The sequence below is a fragment of the Gamsiella multidivaricata genome (assembly GCF_025024155.1).
Source record: "Gamsiella multidivaricata strain RSA 2152 chromosome Unknown BC939scaffold_70, whole genome shotgun sequence".
NCBI classification, from domain to species: domain Eukaryota; kingdom Fungi; phylum Mortierellomycota; class Mortierellomycetes; order Mortierellales; family Mortierellaceae; genus Gamsiella; species Gamsiella multidivaricata.
Genome location: NW_026251778.1, coordinates 124,182 through 141,044, shown reverse-complemented (window position 1 = coordinate 141,044; position 16,863 = coordinate 124,182). Strand labels below are relative to the sequence as shown.

At 49.8% G+C, this 16,863-nt stretch overlaps 5 protein-coding genes across 5 annotated transcripts; 2 read left to right on the top strand and 3 right to left on the bottom strand.

Annotated features, from left to right (window-relative positions):
* Positions 1 to 290: 290 nt before the first annotated feature.
* On the bottom strand, positions 291 to 1,276 carry BC939DRAFT_462250 (Tim10/DDP family zinc finger-domain-containing protein). Its single transcript, XM_051557106.1, has 3 exons — positions 1,071 to 1,276; positions 642 to 693; positions 291 to 516 (listed from the first exon to the last, which is right to left on the bottom strand). Exons 1-3 carry the CDS (start codon positions 1,204 to 1,206, stop codon positions 456 to 458), a joined length of 249 nt encoding a protein of 82 aa, XP_051408702.1. The 5' UTR covers positions 1,207 to 1,276; the 3' UTR covers positions 291 to 455.
* A 1,208-nt stretch (positions 1,277 to 2,484) lies between these two features.
* On the bottom strand, positions 2,485 to 4,860 carry BC939DRAFT_287344 (uncharacterized protein). Its single transcript, XM_051551258.1, has 3 exons — positions 4,419 to 4,860; positions 3,638 to 4,311; positions 2,485 to 3,548 (listed from the first exon to the last, which is right to left on the bottom strand). The coding sequence occupies exons 1-3, from the start codon at positions 4,702 to 4,704 to the stop codon at positions 2,835 to 2,837; spliced, it is 1,674 nt and encodes a 557-aa protein (XP_051408701.1). The 5' UTR covers positions 4,705 to 4,860; the 3' UTR covers positions 2,485 to 2,834.
* A 39-nt stretch (positions 4,861 to 4,899) lies between these two features.
* On the top strand, positions 4,900 to 6,613 carry BC939DRAFT_401127 (actin family; the record flags this gene model as incomplete). Its single annotated transcript, XM_051552588.1, has 6 exons — positions 4,900 to 5,160; positions 5,247 to 5,689; positions 5,772 to 5,925; positions 6,016 to 6,148; positions 6,232 to 6,370; positions 6,466 to 6,613. The coding sequence occupies 6 exons, from the start codon at positions 4,900 to 4,902 to the stop codon at positions 6,611 to 6,613; spliced, it is 1,278 nt and encodes a 425-aa protein (XP_051408700.1).
* A 995-nt stretch (positions 6,614 to 7,608) lies between these two features.
* BC939DRAFT_462225 (uncharacterized protein) lies at positions 7,609 to 10,351 on the top strand (the record flags this gene model as incomplete). The annotated part of the gene is made up of 6 exons (XM_051557105.1): positions 7,609 to 7,923; positions 8,030 to 8,086; positions 8,200 to 8,322; positions 8,457 to 8,668; positions 8,804 to 9,108; positions 9,228 to 10,351. Coding segments are annotated over exons 1-6 (1,970 nt in total), but the record flags the coding sequence as incomplete, so codon positions are not given.
* A 427-nt stretch (positions 10,352 to 10,778) lies between these two features.
* On the bottom strand, positions 10,779 to 14,573 carry BC939DRAFT_506344 (kinase-like domain-containing protein; the record flags this gene model as incomplete). Its single annotated transcript, XM_051560777.1, has 7 exons — positions 10,779 to 10,968; positions 11,076 to 11,521; positions 11,626 to 11,823; positions 11,924 to 12,181; positions 12,293 to 12,409; positions 12,521 to 12,610; positions 13,191 to 14,573. The coding sequence occupies 7 exons, from the start codon at positions 14,571 to 14,573 to the stop codon at positions 10,779 to 10,781; spliced, it is 2,682 nt and encodes an 893-aa protein (XP_051408698.1).
* Between the last annotated feature and the right edge of the window lie 2,290 nt (positions 14,574 to 16,863).

The window sequence follows — 16,863 nt, the reverse complement described above, 5'->3', positions numbered from 1 at the left end:
ATGTTGAGTGAATGCAAAACGATGGGGAAGACAGGAAGGACTCGATTAAACGAGTTAGCTATTTAGCCTGGGTTCACAAGGGGGTCCGGTCCAGTCCTTTCCCCTGCGCAACATCGGCTCTCATTTTGGGCTTCAGTTGTGACACAAAGATGAGCGATCCACCGTGGGCCAAGAAGAAGGGGCATACATGCACAGCGCATTCAAAGGCACATCTAGATAACCAATCTTTCGCTTCTTCTCTGTCCTCTAGCCTTGGATTTGCAGCCAGTAATAGAACATATTCGTTGAGGTACGGCAGCAAAAAAAACCTCCCAGGCTTTATTACAATAAAAGGAGGCTCGATGGATAAGAAGTGAGGAATGTTAAAAAACAGAGCGTGCACGTCTAAAAATCAAGTGTAGCGTCGCAATGACGCTGGGTCGAGTTGAAGAATGATGCTTGTATCTTCCACTCCTTTACATGGAGCCCTTGGTCTCCTCCAGACGTCTCACAATGAACAAGCTGGTGTCGAGGAAGCTATTGCGCAAATGGGGAAAAAAAGACAGTAAATGGTCAGCTTCAGCCGGTCTACCTAAACAACCTAGCCGAAGCCTGTCGGTCTAAAGCCCTTCGGAGCAGAGAAAAAGCGGTTGTCAACCTACCGATCGACAGTGTTAGCCAGGCAGGCCTCCTCTGAACGGTCCAACTTGTTGCCTAAAAATGCAATTGTAATAAAACAGGGCAGAATATCCTTGTCAGATTGCGGAAGCACACAAGGTGGCGGTAGAGCTCCCATATTTCTTCAATAAGATCGCTGCGATTTCCGTATTCGATCTTGGGCAAAACCCTTATGCCAACTATTGAAGGCGGTTGCGGTCCTCCTGTATAATGCGTGAATCATACGCTGGAGCTAACCGGCAGCGCTGTAACTGTCATGGCTCGTCCGGCTCTTTTGGATAGCATTCCTGTCTCTTGTAAATCCTGCGTCAATAATCCACGAATCACTGAGTCGTCTTCCTCTCAACACCGAGTGCTGGTCTTTCCTGTACAGCTTTCCACCGTGGTAAACAGCAGCGCAGTGGTCGACATACCAATCTTGGTGACACACTTGTCAAAGGCAAGATCGCAGAAGGTGTGAATGGACTGCTGGAGACGGGCCTTGGCCTGCTCGGCCTCGAGGAACTTGGAGAGCTCACGCTGAGCAGCTTCATCAAAGTTTTGGGCCATGGTTGCTTGTTTGTGTTAGGGATGGGGTAAGCAAGTGGGTTGAGTGAGGATTAGCTGAAGCCGGGGGAGATTATTGCCGCCCATCAACCTGCTGCCGTGTTTACCAAGATCCTGGTGACTGCCTTTCACGTCACCTTTACAGTTGCACGTGATATGTCATTGAGAGGACCCTGCGATGATAGAGCTTCAAGGTCCAGTGCGCCTCATATCTTCCCGCCTCTGGCCGAATCTGTTCAAGAACCGACGGACATCGTACCGGGCCTGTGCCTCCGCCGCATTGTGCAGTTTTTACCCCTAAGTACCCTTCCTATGCTGCTGCGTCTCAGCAAGAAATGGTTCTATTATGCTGCGCCCATTCTCTACCGCAACCTAATCCTCGCACTCCACCAGCGCTTCACAGTGACCGAAGAAGAGGCCATCGAGCGCCATTGTGCATTGTTGCGGCTGCTGTTCAGTTGCTGTGGAAAACAACAGCTACTCATCAGCAATCTCTACGAGACGTCCACTATAGAACTGCCACCCTTCTTTGACCACCTATCGTTTATCAGGATCAATTAGAGCGATACCAATACTTTATTACCGAGTATGAAGGTCTATGGGGGTACTCCGATTGATTAAGGAACCAGTGCGACCCATTATCTTATCCGTTTTGCGCCCGCGACTCATACCCCAGAGGCGATATCAAGGTAATACTTATCCGTCTCAGCGCAGAACGATCTCATTCAGTCAGAATATCGATTCTCGCGTCTACAGCGGCTAGATGTATACCATCCCCTGTGGACCAACCAGAACATAGAAGCATTATCGGCGTTCCTGCGTCAGTATCGAAGCAATCCTTGATCGCACCCGCCTAGAGGGACTATGAGAGGACAGCACCGCTCTCGCTAGAGGGATGGGACCTGGGTATGTGAGAGACGTACCATTGTCGCGGTTCTGGAACCTATGAACCGGTTACAATCTGTATATCCGTGGCAGGGTTTTACGCTTTAGAATCGATACTCTGTCAGAGACTGTGGACGGCCTCAAACATCTTGCGCACCTTGATGCACCGAGACAGTTTGCTAAAGGGATTGAAAAGCTGGGACTGGAAGTCAAATTCGTCAGGATGGATCATGATATGGAGATCGAAGAAGACGAGGTTGCTTTCTTAAACCAAAGAAAATGTTTGTTCTTTAGCTGGATTTTGGATGTAGCTCTGCAACTCCGCTCGAGGCGAGCTTGGTCTCCCAAAAAACGTGAGTCATTCATTTCCGCGCATAAAAGGCCTTCCGTGTCTGTCTTTTTTTTTTTTTTCCCTTCAAACAACTGCATCAAGTAGAACACGATGGTCGCCTCCATGATCATTCGATATTGGATATGATTGCAAAGACAACTTCGAGCACTGAGCACGCCCATTGAAAGACGTCGTGTTGGTACATAACATGCTCTGCCTCTGGCGGTGAACGGGATCACAGCATCCCAGCTCGCTCTACATTTCTTTACAAAACAAAAAAAAAAAAACGGGTCACTGATCTCCATAGGATTCAACACCTCTCGCTGATTCATTTCTCCAGCTCATCGGAGCAGTGTGCGATCACACTGTAGTTCCCCAAGCAAGCAGAAATACAACACTCAAAGACACTGCATGTTCAATTGGCTGAGAGTGCTTTATTTTCAACGACATGGTGATGCCGGTTCACATTCGTTTCGATCCTCTTGAGCTTCCGAAGCAAAGCTGGGTTGACTCGAATCAATCCTTGAGGTCCACCAGTCCTCAACAAGGCACCCTGCTGAACGAGCCGCTCTATCCTCTGCGCAACCCATCGTTTCGTTTCCGTAGGTTGATCCTTGGCTCTGTCAGCCACCGTGCCAAAGTTCATGAATAGCGCCAATAGGGTCGCCTCCTTGCGTCCACACCCCTCTGACACATTCGATCCAGACTGTAACCGTCTGTCCAATGGCTCGTCCAGCTCTGCACCAGGTAAAAAATCGAGCCATTCATATACGCCCAAGAAACACTCCAGATCCTGGATCTTGTCCGGCTTTCTTGTCAGATCAGAGTCTTGCATCAGCCTCAGTTCATCCGCCCTACAATTGAATACCTCCGCTGCAATCTTCCTGGTTTGTGGATTGGTAAGGATAGCTTCACTGGAGCGGATACCCGGTAATGCAATGCGGCGACTAAGATCGATGGGGTCCTTAAATGTGAGTGGAGCGGTGTCATTTTTATCAGTGATGAGTTCTTGCCTGTCGACAAGTAGCTTGACCAGCGCCAATGCCTGGGCGTCCCGATCGACATTATTGATATCAGAGCCCATAAACGGCCCTTTCAAAAGATGGTGTATAGATCGCACGGGAATCATCTATTATTTCAAGATAATGAACGATAATAGGTGAGATCAATGTTCCCTCGTATTGTTACTGTTCATAAAGTCCATTCAATCCAACGTACAGTTCCTCGCGGCAGACTTGTCAACAGAAAATCCATGGCTTTTGCAGACATTCCCTGTGGATCTGTCAATAATGGCTGATATCCGGGTCTGAACTTCCGTTCCTGAATGTTGTCGTACATGCGCAAGGTCACAAAGGCATCCTGAGCTATACACCGGATCAGCTCTCGCGAGAGTTCAATGCTGCCGTGGGACTCCCAATCCCACCTCCGTGGATCGATCACTTGCCCCTCCTGCTCCTTCTCTGAAACATGACCATCCTTGCTGATTCTGCCGGGTATATAGTTGTCATGGATGTCTCCAAAAACGTTGTGCAGCATCCCAACGTTGACTGATCCAATGCCCATGACTTTGGCCATCCAGTGAATGTCGAATATGTTCTTACAGGTGATCCCGTACTGGTCCTTGATGCGCAAAACATCCTCATAGGTACCAAATCCAATTTTTGTGTATGCTGAGGATTCCAGAAAGGTCTTCAAAAGTACTGGGATCAGCTCCGGGCTGGTTCCACCGTTTGAGATATTGTATGTCGGGATAATAAGGGAGAGATGTTCATTGGCGATCTGGATGTAATGAATGAGCCCTGTAGAAGAACACGCCAGCGCATTGAAGACAAGAGGGCGTGGTTCAATATTAAAGTCGGACATGAACAGCAGGATGTTAAGGGAGTGTTGAACTATGTGGCAATGCGGCATAAAGTGTAGGCGTGTCAGTCTCAGAATCCCAAATGCGGCAGAACAACCTGATCATCTTCCGAAGAAAAGTTCCTGCCAAGTGCGGTACCTTGTTCGCTAGTCGCGGGTAGGAAGACTGGAGGCCGGATCTGAAGCATTGGTATCTCGGCATTGCTCAGGAGGATAACAGCGGTCTGGGGTGTGTTCTTGGTGCTCCGCTTTGCAAAGAATGGGTTCTTGGGATCGGACTTGATCTTCGCCCAGTTCCAGGCATGCCGCACAGTCATGGGCGGAGCACATATAAGCTGGTCCCGGTATTGGTGGCAACACGACTGGATCCGGAGTGTCCGTGCCTTCGTGAGTTGCTGTGCAGGCCGAAGGCTTCTCTTCCACATTGCTTCCTGAAGGTCCTCTGCGGTCGGTCGTTGGCTGGAGGTCGATCGATCCGAGCAATGGAAGAAGGAGGGAGTGGTGGAGCTGAGAAGGGTGATCACTCTCCTCTAGTGGCTTATTGCTAACTCTTGTTGTGCCCCTCTCTGCTTCCAACGCGCCCAAGTCCATCACCATCACCGACATTCATACAGGCGACCATGGCATCGCGGACACTCGTAGTCGACAATGGCGCGTCGACCATAAAGTGCGGGTTTGCCGACGAAAAAACCTATAGGACGATTCCCAACAACATCACTCGGTCCAAGGCGGAACGGAAAACGTTCGTGGGAGATCAGCTAGGGACCTGCAAGGATTTTTCTGGTCTTTACTACCGGTTACCGTTCGAGAAGGGCCTGCTCACCAGCTGGGATGTCGAGAAGCAAGTTTGGGACAGATTGTTCACAGGAAAGATCACGCCGGTATGTGTATAAGATCTGATCGGTCATGAACATGGATAAGAAACGGTTCAACGGATCCTAAGGCAACACTCCCTTTTATTCCGTAGTGCGACCCTGCAACGACAACGTTGGTCATTTCAGAGCCAATCTTGAATCTACCCAACATCGCAACGACCTACGACCAACTTGTATTTGAGGAATATGGCTTTCAATCCTATACCCGCATGTCCGCTCCACAGATGGCCATGTACAACGAAATCCCACGGCTGTACGGACAAAGGATGAGTAGCGGAAAGAAGAGAGTCGATTGCGCCTTGATTGTGGACTCTGGATATTCATTCACGCACATTGTGCCCTTCTGGAAGGGTAAGCCGATTCTGGTGGGCATCAGGAGGATCAACGTCGGCGGGAAGCTGCTCACAAACCATTTGAAGGAGATCATCTCCTTTCGATACTGGAACATGATGGACGAAACCCATCTCGTGAATGAGGTCAAAGAGGCTTGCTGCTACGTCTCTGACAACTTTTGGGAAGAACTGGACATTTGCAAGTATGTTATTTTGCAGATATGACTGGGAACGGCACTTGCATGGGCTTCATGTACTGACAATCCATCTATTTGGCGTTTATAGAAAATCCCCGCGAGCCAACAAGATCCTCCAGCATTACGTCCTCCCAGACTACTCTATGCAGCAAACAGGCTATATCAAGGGCAAAGGAAAGGCTAAAAAGCCCAAGAAACGGAAGAATGAGGATGACATGGCGGTTGACAACGACAAGAATGGAGTGGAGGAGGAGGACAATCGAGATGCACCAGAGGATGGATCAAGACATGATACCGACGACAGCGATGTAGCCATGGCGGATGCGAATGAGGATGAGCAGATCCTGACGATGAATAATGAGCGGTTCACAGTACCAGAGATCCTCTTTAACCCATCGGATATCGGCATGGAGCAAGCCGGCATTCCAGAAGCAATTGTCGATGCTATTTCGGCTTGTGATGAAGGTACTCAATGATAACATGTCACTACTTCTGCTCCGTCCATTTTGTCGGAATGTGCATTGACTTTGTGTTCTTCTGTACTGTAGAAATCCAAGGCATGCTCTATGCGAATGTAGTCTTGATCGGCGGTAATGCCAAGCTCCCAGGGTTCAAGGAAAGAGTTACGCATGACCTCCGTCAGTTTGTGCCCTCCGAATACGAGGTCCGAGTCGGTGTCGATAAAGAGTAAGTGTCCCTTTCAGTTCACTCATCCTCTCCGCTGTATCCAGTGGGCTGATCTGTGCACTCACTCTACCTCTTTGTATGCTCATCACTTATAGTCCTCTGGGATACGCATGGAAGGGTGCGAAAGGACTCGCTACTATGGACGAGTTTGCAAGCGAGTTCAAGAGCCGGCTGGTGACCAGGGCTGAGTACCTCGAAAGTGGCAGCTATCTGTGCGAGTCGCGATTCCGATCTGGAGTATAGCCCTGCTTTGCATGGATAATGAATACCATCCGGCATCCCTCTTCAACGACTGTAATATAGCAAAGATTTGTACAATAAAGACATTGGGCGTGCACTCACCGGGGCCCTGTGAACTATAAAAAAGACGTTGAAACTGGATCTGCAAAGGAAAGAAGAGAAAATGTAAAGGAGATCTAGCGGTAAAAGTATTATGAGGCATTCGATATTCCACAACATCCCGATCCATGTTGATGTCAATGTCGATGCCTGCGGCTGTGTCTTTATCGGTACCTTCCCTTAAGAAGCGGCACTTTTTTCTGTTGAATGCACTCAGCAGTCAAACAGTCGGGTTTGAAAGTGCGCGCGATGTTATCATCGCAACCACAACGAAGGATTCTTCCCTTGATCCTTGGTCCATCGTCCGGGCACCATGTCTCTTTCGCCTTCGTTCCCCATCCTGCAATCTCTTTTCTACGATATCCTCCCTTTATCTCATTTCTTCTCTCCTATTCCTCCTCCTCCTGCGTATCCTCCCTCCATACCCCCTCAATCCATCCTAGAATCATAATTCTCTAGTGAAGGACGAACACCCCTCCCCTTCTCCCCCCGCATACCATCCTTCTTGACGACAACCCGATGGCGATCACCAGTAAACAACCAGCTGCCACAGTCTCGGCCTCATCCTCCATGGTCGCCGAACAAAATGCCACTGCTGCTTTACGAGCCCAGATATCCTCCCAGCACACATCCGCTTCTTCATCCTTCCTCAAACGGAAGCCTGTTAAAGTACCAGCAACAACATCTTTCAGTCCATCTAGTCAATTCAATGGAGTCGTCAAGCCCACAACTACACCCTCAGCATCATCTACGCCACAGTCTGTATCTAAGATGGTGGGACCCCCTTCCATTAAAGCCCCATCTATCCAGACAGACATCACAAATCCTCAGACACGAAGGATGGTTCCACTGGCGGACGCAGCAGGGATTGGCATGGGGATGGGGATGGGCATGGGGATGGGAGCGGGCATGGGAATGAGTACGGATGTGACACAGACACCAGAGGCGCCAAAGACGTTTCAACAATCACAGGATGAACTGTTTTCGAAACTCGAGGCGTTGGCGGCGGCCAAAACGAAATCGAGTCCATTGAAAACGTCCCGGCACACACGCCCAGGAGTGCGACTTGGGGCCGGTACTGTTCCGGGGCAGCAACCCAACAGCTACAACAGCGGCATGAGTAGCAGCAATTTTGGATATCAAGGAGGTTCTTCAGCTCCATCATTGAGGCTCCAATCCCGCCAGTCGCCAGCTAGTTCGCAATCAGGATCCAGGTAAAAATCAAGGTGCTGGGGGTTTCTTCAGGTAACGGTGCATCAACGAGAAGTGAGATTTGTTGTGAGCTCACTCAATTTCGCGTTTTTTTTTTGTTGCGACTAGAAATGGCGGCTCGGGCTCTTTGTCGTCTTCAACTGCACCCCCACAGAAGCTGCGCGAGTATGTCTGGCCAATCATATTTCCGACCTAGCTAGACACAAGGGAGAAAAAAAAAACGCGTCTTGTTCTATTTTCTTAGCTTTTTTTTTTTTTATCATTGCACATGAGCTTAGACCAAGAAGGCGCATCAACAGTGCTCAGTTCAAGACCCCCTCTGCTGCCGAGACGTCAGAGCTGGCCCAGATTGTTGTCGCCAACGCAACGCCTCCGAAAACCCAGGACAAATTACGCAAGCGGTATGTCTCATTGTTTGAACGCATTCATATCCCCATCGTATGAATGTGGTACTGCCGGCCGCCCCTGATCCCTAATATCCCCTTTTTCTACGATGTCGATACGAACTGATTTTTTTTTTTTTTTTTTTGTATAGGGCGAGTACACTCAGTTTGACGACGACGACGTTTATGCCACCAGGAAGTTTGAACCCTAGCATTGCGGCCTCGACACTGGAAGGAGGTCTCGGTAACGTTGAACTCGACTACCGTCAGCGGTACGAGGCCGCATCCCGGGAAGCCAAGCAATGGGAAAAGAAGTATTCGTCCGCACAGAATCAACTACACTACGAACGCGAGCGTTGGGAAGGTCAGTCTCAGGATGAGAAAGCGAAGAATGAGTAAGTGATGGTAAAAAAAAAAAATGGGTTCCCTAACGCTCGCTCGTTGTATTTGCTTTTGGTATTACGGATTCTTTTTTTTTTTAAAAAAAAAAACCCCCCAGAGAAATACGGCGCTTTGGAAAAGACGCTCAAGGATCTGGAGAACAGTCGAACAGAGGCCAATGTTGGGAAAATGAATTCGTTGCTCGACACAGTGAAACAACTGCAGGTGGCAAACGAGGCGTTCAGGAAACAGCTTCAAGGTGCAGGCATAGAACCCGATCCTACACCTGCGGCACACTTCCATTCAGAGGAGTTGTTGGTGGGCGAAAACATGGACCGGACGTACTTGGAGGAGAACGAACGGTTGAAGGAACAATCTTTGGTGACGGGCCAAAAGATTACTCACCTCTCCACCGAGATCAATGTAAGCTGAACTGAACGAAAAAAAAAAAAAAAAAAAAAAGAGAGCATGGAGTAGACATTCGGTTTAAATGAAGGTAGCATGTTGAACAGTATCCTTTTTTTTTTCAATTCCTCTACTAGAATGCGGCGATCGCGATCTCTCAGACGATCAACTACGTCCAATTGCGCTACCTGACCCAGATGCTCGATGCTGCCGAACACGTCAGCTCCCAGAAGCGTACCCGAGCCATGTCCAACTCCTTCCTCTCAGACATGCTCAGTCGCGGCGTCAAGAAGTCCTCGAACAGCTCGGTCTCGCAAACAAAAACCACCTCCGCTGTCGCCACCCAAACCCCACCCACAACCTTCCCAACCCAGCAACTGCGGCAACAACACCCCCTCGCCACCACCACCACCACCACCGGCTTCCACAACCCTAGCTCTCAACTCCACAAGAACTCAAGTCTCTCATCCAGTCTATTCAGCCTTGCAGGACTCCACGGTAGCAGCGGCGCTGACAAGTCGATTCAGTACCGACTGAGGGGCTCGATCGTTGATGACCGCTCACGATCTAAATATCGACAGGGGATCGCCCCCGATGTCTTCCATGACCTCAGGGGTAGTCCGACCGCCCCCTCATCTACTGACTTGCTCGCTGCAGGACTCGCGGCTGCACCTACACCACTCCCCAAATTCCAATACGCCTCCCCGACAAGCTCACAGCTTCGCATGGTCATCTCAGACGGGGCCAGCTGCAAGTCCATGAGCGTAGCGAGTGGATCTCGAGCCAGTAGCATACACCGTGGTGCGGGAGGGAGTATCGCCAGCGCGGAAGGGTCCCCCCTGAGACGGTCGACCTCGGAGTTTAGTCTCGGCCAGAACGGGCCCGCGAGAACGGGAGACAGGTATTCGTATTCGCCTATACAACCATCGAGACCTTCAAGTCACAAAATCACCGATGGAACCGCCAAGCCAGGGTCGGGATCAGGAGTAGGGTTGTCCGGTGGGGTGGATCGATCGAGGAGTCAACAGTTTTTGAACCCGGGGAGGGCAATGGTGTACAACGGTAGTAACAACGGCAACGGCAACGGCAACGGCAACGGTAGTAGCTAGCGCAGTGACCACGAACTACAGCCCCCCCGGTTCCCCAGCGTCGAGTATTATGCCATAGTCCAAGATCCTTTCGAACATAGACCAAGTAGTCCATACCTCTCATGAAACGCATACACATTTTTCTCCTACATAAACACAGATCCATAGTATTTTTTTTTTTTGTTGTACAATCGACAAAGGCCATCCCGAAGCACTTTTTGTCATTATTATTAAGGTAGTGATAAATGATGTTTTTTTTCTGGTATTAAGAACTTGAAAGTCGTGGGCGTTGATAGCGGTAATAGTGAAGGGACATTATTTGTGCCATGGGGACCCAAACCCATGGCTGGTATACGGTTGCGGAAATTGCTAAGAATCAGGAATAATGACAATATCGCAGAAAATGGCATAAAAAGTAAAAGAAGAAGAAAAAAGAACTAAAAGGATACATAAACGACGAAGGTACAATGCTAAAAGAAAAACAGAGGTAGCGCATAAGATAGACAAGGTAGATGGTGAAAACGAAGCTTGAGCTTCTTGGCGAGGGGAGGAAGAAGCGTTTGGTCCTGGGGTTGTAGCTGGGATTTTTTTTTTTTTTTTTTAACCCTGCAACCACGGATCGTTGCAGGCCTCTTCAGCCGAGGGACGGAGCTCGGCCGTGAGGTTCATGAGCCTCTGCGTGAGGGCAATGTACTCTTTTGACATGCCCGAGGACTCGAGTGCGGCCCAGTTGGGTGGCGACTGGGCCTCGAGGGCGTCCTGTGTGTGATATGGGTAAATACCACTGGCACTATTTGTATCGAATAACAAAAAAAAAAAAAAAAAAGGCAATAAATATCAGCTGCATGTTCATCGTCGGGACAATGATTACATTCGTTTCTACTTCTGAAGACTTACACAACAAACATGGTAACTCCAAGGCTCCAGATGTCGCACGCCCGATAATTAATCCACTCCTTCCTCCTGATCCTCTTCATCTTCCTCACAACCTCCGGCGCCGCATACAAGGGCGTGCCCACAGGCTTGCGGCCACTAATGCAGTCATGCTCGGCCGCCAGACCCCAGTCCGCCAGCGTGGCATCGAATCTGTGGTCATAGTGGTACAGTGTTGCAGAGTCCATGGACGAACGACCATCGGTCGTTACCGCATCCATTTCTATGTACGAGGGTTCATTCACGAAGGTATTGCTGAACATGCTGGAATTGTCATCGGTCATATGCATGGGCTGCGAATGAGTGGCCTGTGAGGTGAGGAAGGTAGGGCTAAGGCTTTCAAAACCGCTGCTGTGGATGGTACTGCCTTGCAGCCAGTCTTTTCGTGTCCTGAGAAGAATGTTTTCGGGCTAGAACGAGGACATAGAAGAATGATGGTTAGTAAAATAAATAAAAAAAATGTACGAGGGTGGTACTAGAACACTATAGGAAATGAGGATAGAAAAGGCTATACCTTGATATCGCGATGGGTGATGTCGCGGCTGTGTGCGTACTTGAGGCACTCAAAGATTGGTTTGAGAATATGACGGATCTCCTCCTCGCGCATGTTGATGCCGTTCGAGTACGAGTTCAGGTCCGAATGTGCGAGTTCCATCACAAAGTAAAACTTTGTTGTAGTCTCGACCACGCGAAGCACCTTGGAGATGCCGGGCTATTAGATCAAGGACAAGGAGCAAGCTTGCTATTTAGTTTACAGTTCAGGTGTCGAGGATTCGCCATTATAGTAAAGAAACACAGGGGGGACTACTTACAGTATCCTTCAAGTAGTCGATGAACCAGGCCTCGTTGAGCAATCGCCTGTTCTTGACCTCCTGCATGGGGTCTTCGTTCACGAATCCCAGACGACGGGTTATGGTCTTGTAGATGAGCTTAATGGCCAAATCCTGGCCCGTTGTCAAATCAATGCCCTTGTAGACATCTGCGTGATGACCCTTGCCGAGTACCTGGCCCTTGAACAGCTTGTATCGGTCCGCAAGGATCTTGGACTTTTCCAGCCAGTTATTTTTCGTCTAGATAATTAAATAAATAAATAAATCAAATTCATATTAGATGAGGTCTACTTCGTAAATGGCTCCTTACACAGGACACAGGGCATAGGACACTTGTTTCGGGAAACTTACTCGGCGGCAGTAGACCCAATTTGCAGGACGAGGGTATACATCCCGACCCTTCCAGCGACAAGCAGGGTCAAAGAACCCTCTTGCCTCCAGTTCGGCTTCTTTTTGTTCCGCTGCAAGCTGAAGACCCACATCAGAAGATGAGAAAATAAAAGTGTTATCATGACGAGTTCAATGATCATGTCGTCCGCGAAAAAAAAAATGAAAAGAATATAGCAGCAAATGCTGTACCTTTTCTTTGGCAGCCCTGCTGAGCGGCCGGTCCTTGTTGATGACGCGGTCGATGCGCTCTGCAGTCGCGGTGTCGAACCCTTTGACGATCTGGTAACAGTAGGGAAGGTCGGATTAGGTTCGGTGTCACGTTTCAATATGCAGTATGCATGCATGCATCTGCAGCACCCTCTTTTCCTGCTCCAAGGAAACAAAGGGGAAAAGGCGGATGGGCATAGCAAGAGGGAGGGGAGAAGACGAGTGAAAGGAGGGGGTCGGATTGAAAGAGGGGGTGTGGGAGTAGAGGCAGGCCAGGGACTAGCCAGGCACGTCAAGCATCTGCATCCAGCTCTCGGCATGCGAAGCAGAACCAAAATCACCCATCTCGCTCTTGTGGGCAGGGAGTAGAAAGGCTATATCCTCCCCACCCGCATCCAGCAACACCATCCACCGCCCTGGTTCGTTTTTTAAGAGCCTTTGTTGTTGACGAACGCCTTCGCAGCAAACAACAACAGGTTTCCCGCTCTTTTTCATCCTCCCTCCCCTGCTTTCTTCATTCACCCCTCGTATTTCTTACCACCTTTCCCACCCCATTCCTCACTACCCTGCCGCAAGCAATATTCTGCATAACCCATCTTGCTCGAGAACGCGGAAAGCATATGGAGCACTAACGGCCAATATGATGACTTACTGGTGTCTTTTTGCTGATAGACGTATTGTAGTTCTGGTGTAACGTTTCTTGGGAGGAGGGCCACTGACGAGGGATCTGGTTAAAAATCATCAAATTCCTCGTGGGCTTGTCCAACTCTGTAGGGATCGGAGTCAAAGGAGTCGTGGGTGTAGAGCGGAGCGGTGAGGATGAACCCTTGGCGCTTAGGACGCCGCTATCCTTGCCATGAAGGACCGCGGAGGATGAAGGAGGAGGGACGGGAGTGGAGGGTTCTATTTTTAAGCGCGCTGTTCCCGCAGCTGGTCCTGCTGCTGTCTTCCAGCAGGAAGAGGGGCGATCTGCAAAAGAGGTGGCGCTGTCGCTGTCGCCTGTGATGTGCTGTGCCTGCTGGCTGGATTGATGGCCTGTACACATAGTGGTCTGCTCCTTCTGGGGCAGCTGAAAGGGTGCTTTGGAGTGGAAGAGGACTGGGCTGGCCTCTCGGCTGTTGCAGAAGGTGTCTTTGGTGTGTTGCGACCATGATCCCTGACTAGAGGGTGGACGAGTCTCGTCGTAAAGGGTCGAGGAGGAACAGCGGGCGCCTGCGAAGCGGAGGTTCGTGGCAGAGTAGTGGCGCTGGGAGGATGAACGTTGATCCCAGGCGTCAGTGTCAGACATGTCAGTGTCCAGGATCTCCCCTTCAGCAAAGGTGTCGAATGGTACCTCGGAGACATCGCTGGCACAGGTTGGAAGTATGTTTCTGTTGCGACCCATATGGGCACGATCACCGGCGAGTAGAGGTGAGGGGAGGGTGTATTCGGTGGTGGGGGCGAGTGTAACAAGGGTGGTGGGGGATCGGCGTAGCGCCATGGTGTATTGTTGATGTGAGAATTGGTCGAGGTGTTTGGGAGAGGATTGATGGCGGGAAGAAGACAAAAGAGGAGAGGAGGGTATTTTGGTGCAGCTGTAAATGCTGTTGTTAAGGGACAGGAGATCGTGGTGTTGTTCAATAGAGAAGGCTGGGGGCAGAGGGAAGTCGAATCCAGATGGGGTGGCGGGGGTGGATGGGACCATAGCAGGTGCATTCGTGCTATGATACCCATATGTTTCTATTGTGGCGTCGTTAACACCAGGCACAGAAGCGTAGTACTCGTAGACATCGTCCATATCTCCATCAACAGCCATTATCATGATGTCCTTGGGACGATTCCGATCTGTGCTGCCGAACCTAGTCTTCGACCTCGACTCCTCATCATGAACACGTCGTCGGCCCGACTGCGACGGACGGGATTCGAACCCATTCCGACCCTGGTTCAGAAGCAGCTTTGACGCCGAGGCGTGGTTGCTGTTGGCGCCGCGGTCAGTGTGATCCAGAGCAAGGACATTATGGTGATAGCGGTCGCCTGCGATGTCGATTGCAGCCATGGTTTAGGAATAGAATTAGGGAGTAAGTGGAGTGTTGTCGCTATTAAGGTGAATGTGAAGGTGGGAGGCAAAGTAGGATGTGGTGTAACTCTAGCTGTGGTGGTGTATCCAAGGCAAGGGAGGACAAGAGGTACAAGGCAGGTGAGTGAGTATATTGCGGGTTGCACAGGGCCAATAGAACAAATTATTAAAGACGATTAAAAGCACACCCCAAGGCAAGAAGAAGCTGCATTCATGGGCTTAAGTGCGGTGAGGGTAAAGACAAGGAAAAGAGCAGGTAGACCAGCAATGGAAGGGGAAATGAAGAAACCCGCATGAATTGCTTCTGTGTTCTGTGTGCCTGTCCCAAGAGTGTGCACTGTGCTAATGTGCCGGGGAAAAGGGACCCTGTTTTTTACGTTATTTACTTTGTTGCGGTTGGAATAAAGGCGGCGGAGGAGTTGGAGGATGGGGTACGGGAGGGGGAGATGGAAGAATGCATGAACAGGATGGTGGACGGACGCTTTTGCCGGGAGCGCGTGTGAGGGAAGAAAAGAGAGAAGAAAGAAAGAGAAAGAAAGAGTGAAGAAGTGAAGAGAGAGAGGTAGCCAAGTGCAGAAAAAAAAAAAAAAAGAAAGAGGGTGCTCAGTCCCTGAGTGCCCGTGCAGCCCAGGTGTCGATCCGGGCTGTTTACGTCCGGAAGATGTCTCTCCTCTTGATTACCGTGCGTTTGAAGCCCAGCTTCAATTGTTTATACACCCACTCAATTCATTTTCAATTTATTCAGCCAAACAATAATCTTAACTGAAAACATAGGAAATATGGGCGAATGGAATATGAAATGAGCATGGATGTGAATAAGCAAAAACGGTACCCAGAGCAACGGCAGAAAGCGTATCTGAAGATGTATAATGCGAAATTGGATCAGCCCCGCGAATTTGGATAGGCACCGGCATATATTTTGTTTAATGAGTGTGTGGGACGTGTGTGCGAGTACATGTCAAAATGACCATTTCACAAGGCATCCGCCCATCCGCCCATCGCGCAATTGAGCAGTGTCAAGCTGAAAGAGTAAGTGAAGGGGGTGCGTGTGTGGAAGTGGACGGCCATAGAGTGGAGTAGAGTCAAGTCGGGTTAAGGGCGGGAAAATAAGTACGAGCTCGACCCAGGACAAAACGTGTGCGAGGGTGGAACAAGAAAGCGCATGCGCGTTTTCCAGGGTTTGTTTGCGGGGGTGTCTTTGTAGTTGTGGATGTGGGTGTGAAGTGAGTGGTGAATGCATTTGCGTACGTGTGTTTAGGCGTGTCTCATTCGTCCCCGTGTGCTTTTTCGCAAGGGAGGACGGAGGGTGCCTGAACGTTCTGTTTGTCCAGATGCGAATGCGCTTGGCCAGAGTTCATTCAAGACACACCCTTTGTCGGAGAGACACCCCAGGCACGGTTCCTTTGTCTCTGAAATGCTGGATGATGTCTGTTTGCTGTTGTCTGTGTGTGTGTATGTGTATGTGTATGTAATACGAACAAAAGAGAGCACCCCGGGACTGCACAGACTAAACAGCTAAACAAGCATGTCTCGAAATTCAATTGGGTAACAATGCCACAGAGGCACTGCCGGGTATTTTTTGTTGTCAGGCCTTGTCCGGTGGTGACACAAGGACACCAACTTCATGTGCTCGTGCGCAAAACCCTTCTTTGTCCTAGACTGAGATCCGCGCGCGCATGTTTCGGTGCTTTCTTCTCTCTCGTGAACTTACTTTGCGGTAGACTCTAACAGGATCAACGGCCCTAAGAGGCAGTCGAGGGAAACGGAGGCGTGTTTGTGTGACAGGGACCAGGAGAGGGTGTTAATGTGAGTGAACAAGGCAGGTATGCTTAGGACCACCAGGACAACCAGACGTGAAGTGTCGGTCGATAAGAAACGGAGTAATGAAAGAAGGCGTGGAGAACGTGAACAAACACTCCGGTTATCCAGCTAACCCAGAGGTGGAGTGGTATGTAGCTGGCAGAGAGTTTGCTGTGATATGCGTAAATGTGGAGAAAGTATTGGCCAAAGTAGTTGTGATTTTTCGAGAGATGTAGCAGATAAAGTCGGAAACGAAAACTAAGGATCCTCAAACTGACTAAACCGCGTGAGCTTTACGCGAGGGGATGGAACTGGGGTGGTTGATAAACGAAAAATAGTGATGGAAGAACGTATGGATGGATTGACAAAGACGAGCGAAGTAAAAGAAAGAAGAGCGGAGCAAATGCGGGCCTTACAGCTTTCGCGTGGGGGAGCGAGACAGTGAGGAGCGAAGGAAGAGGGCAAGAGG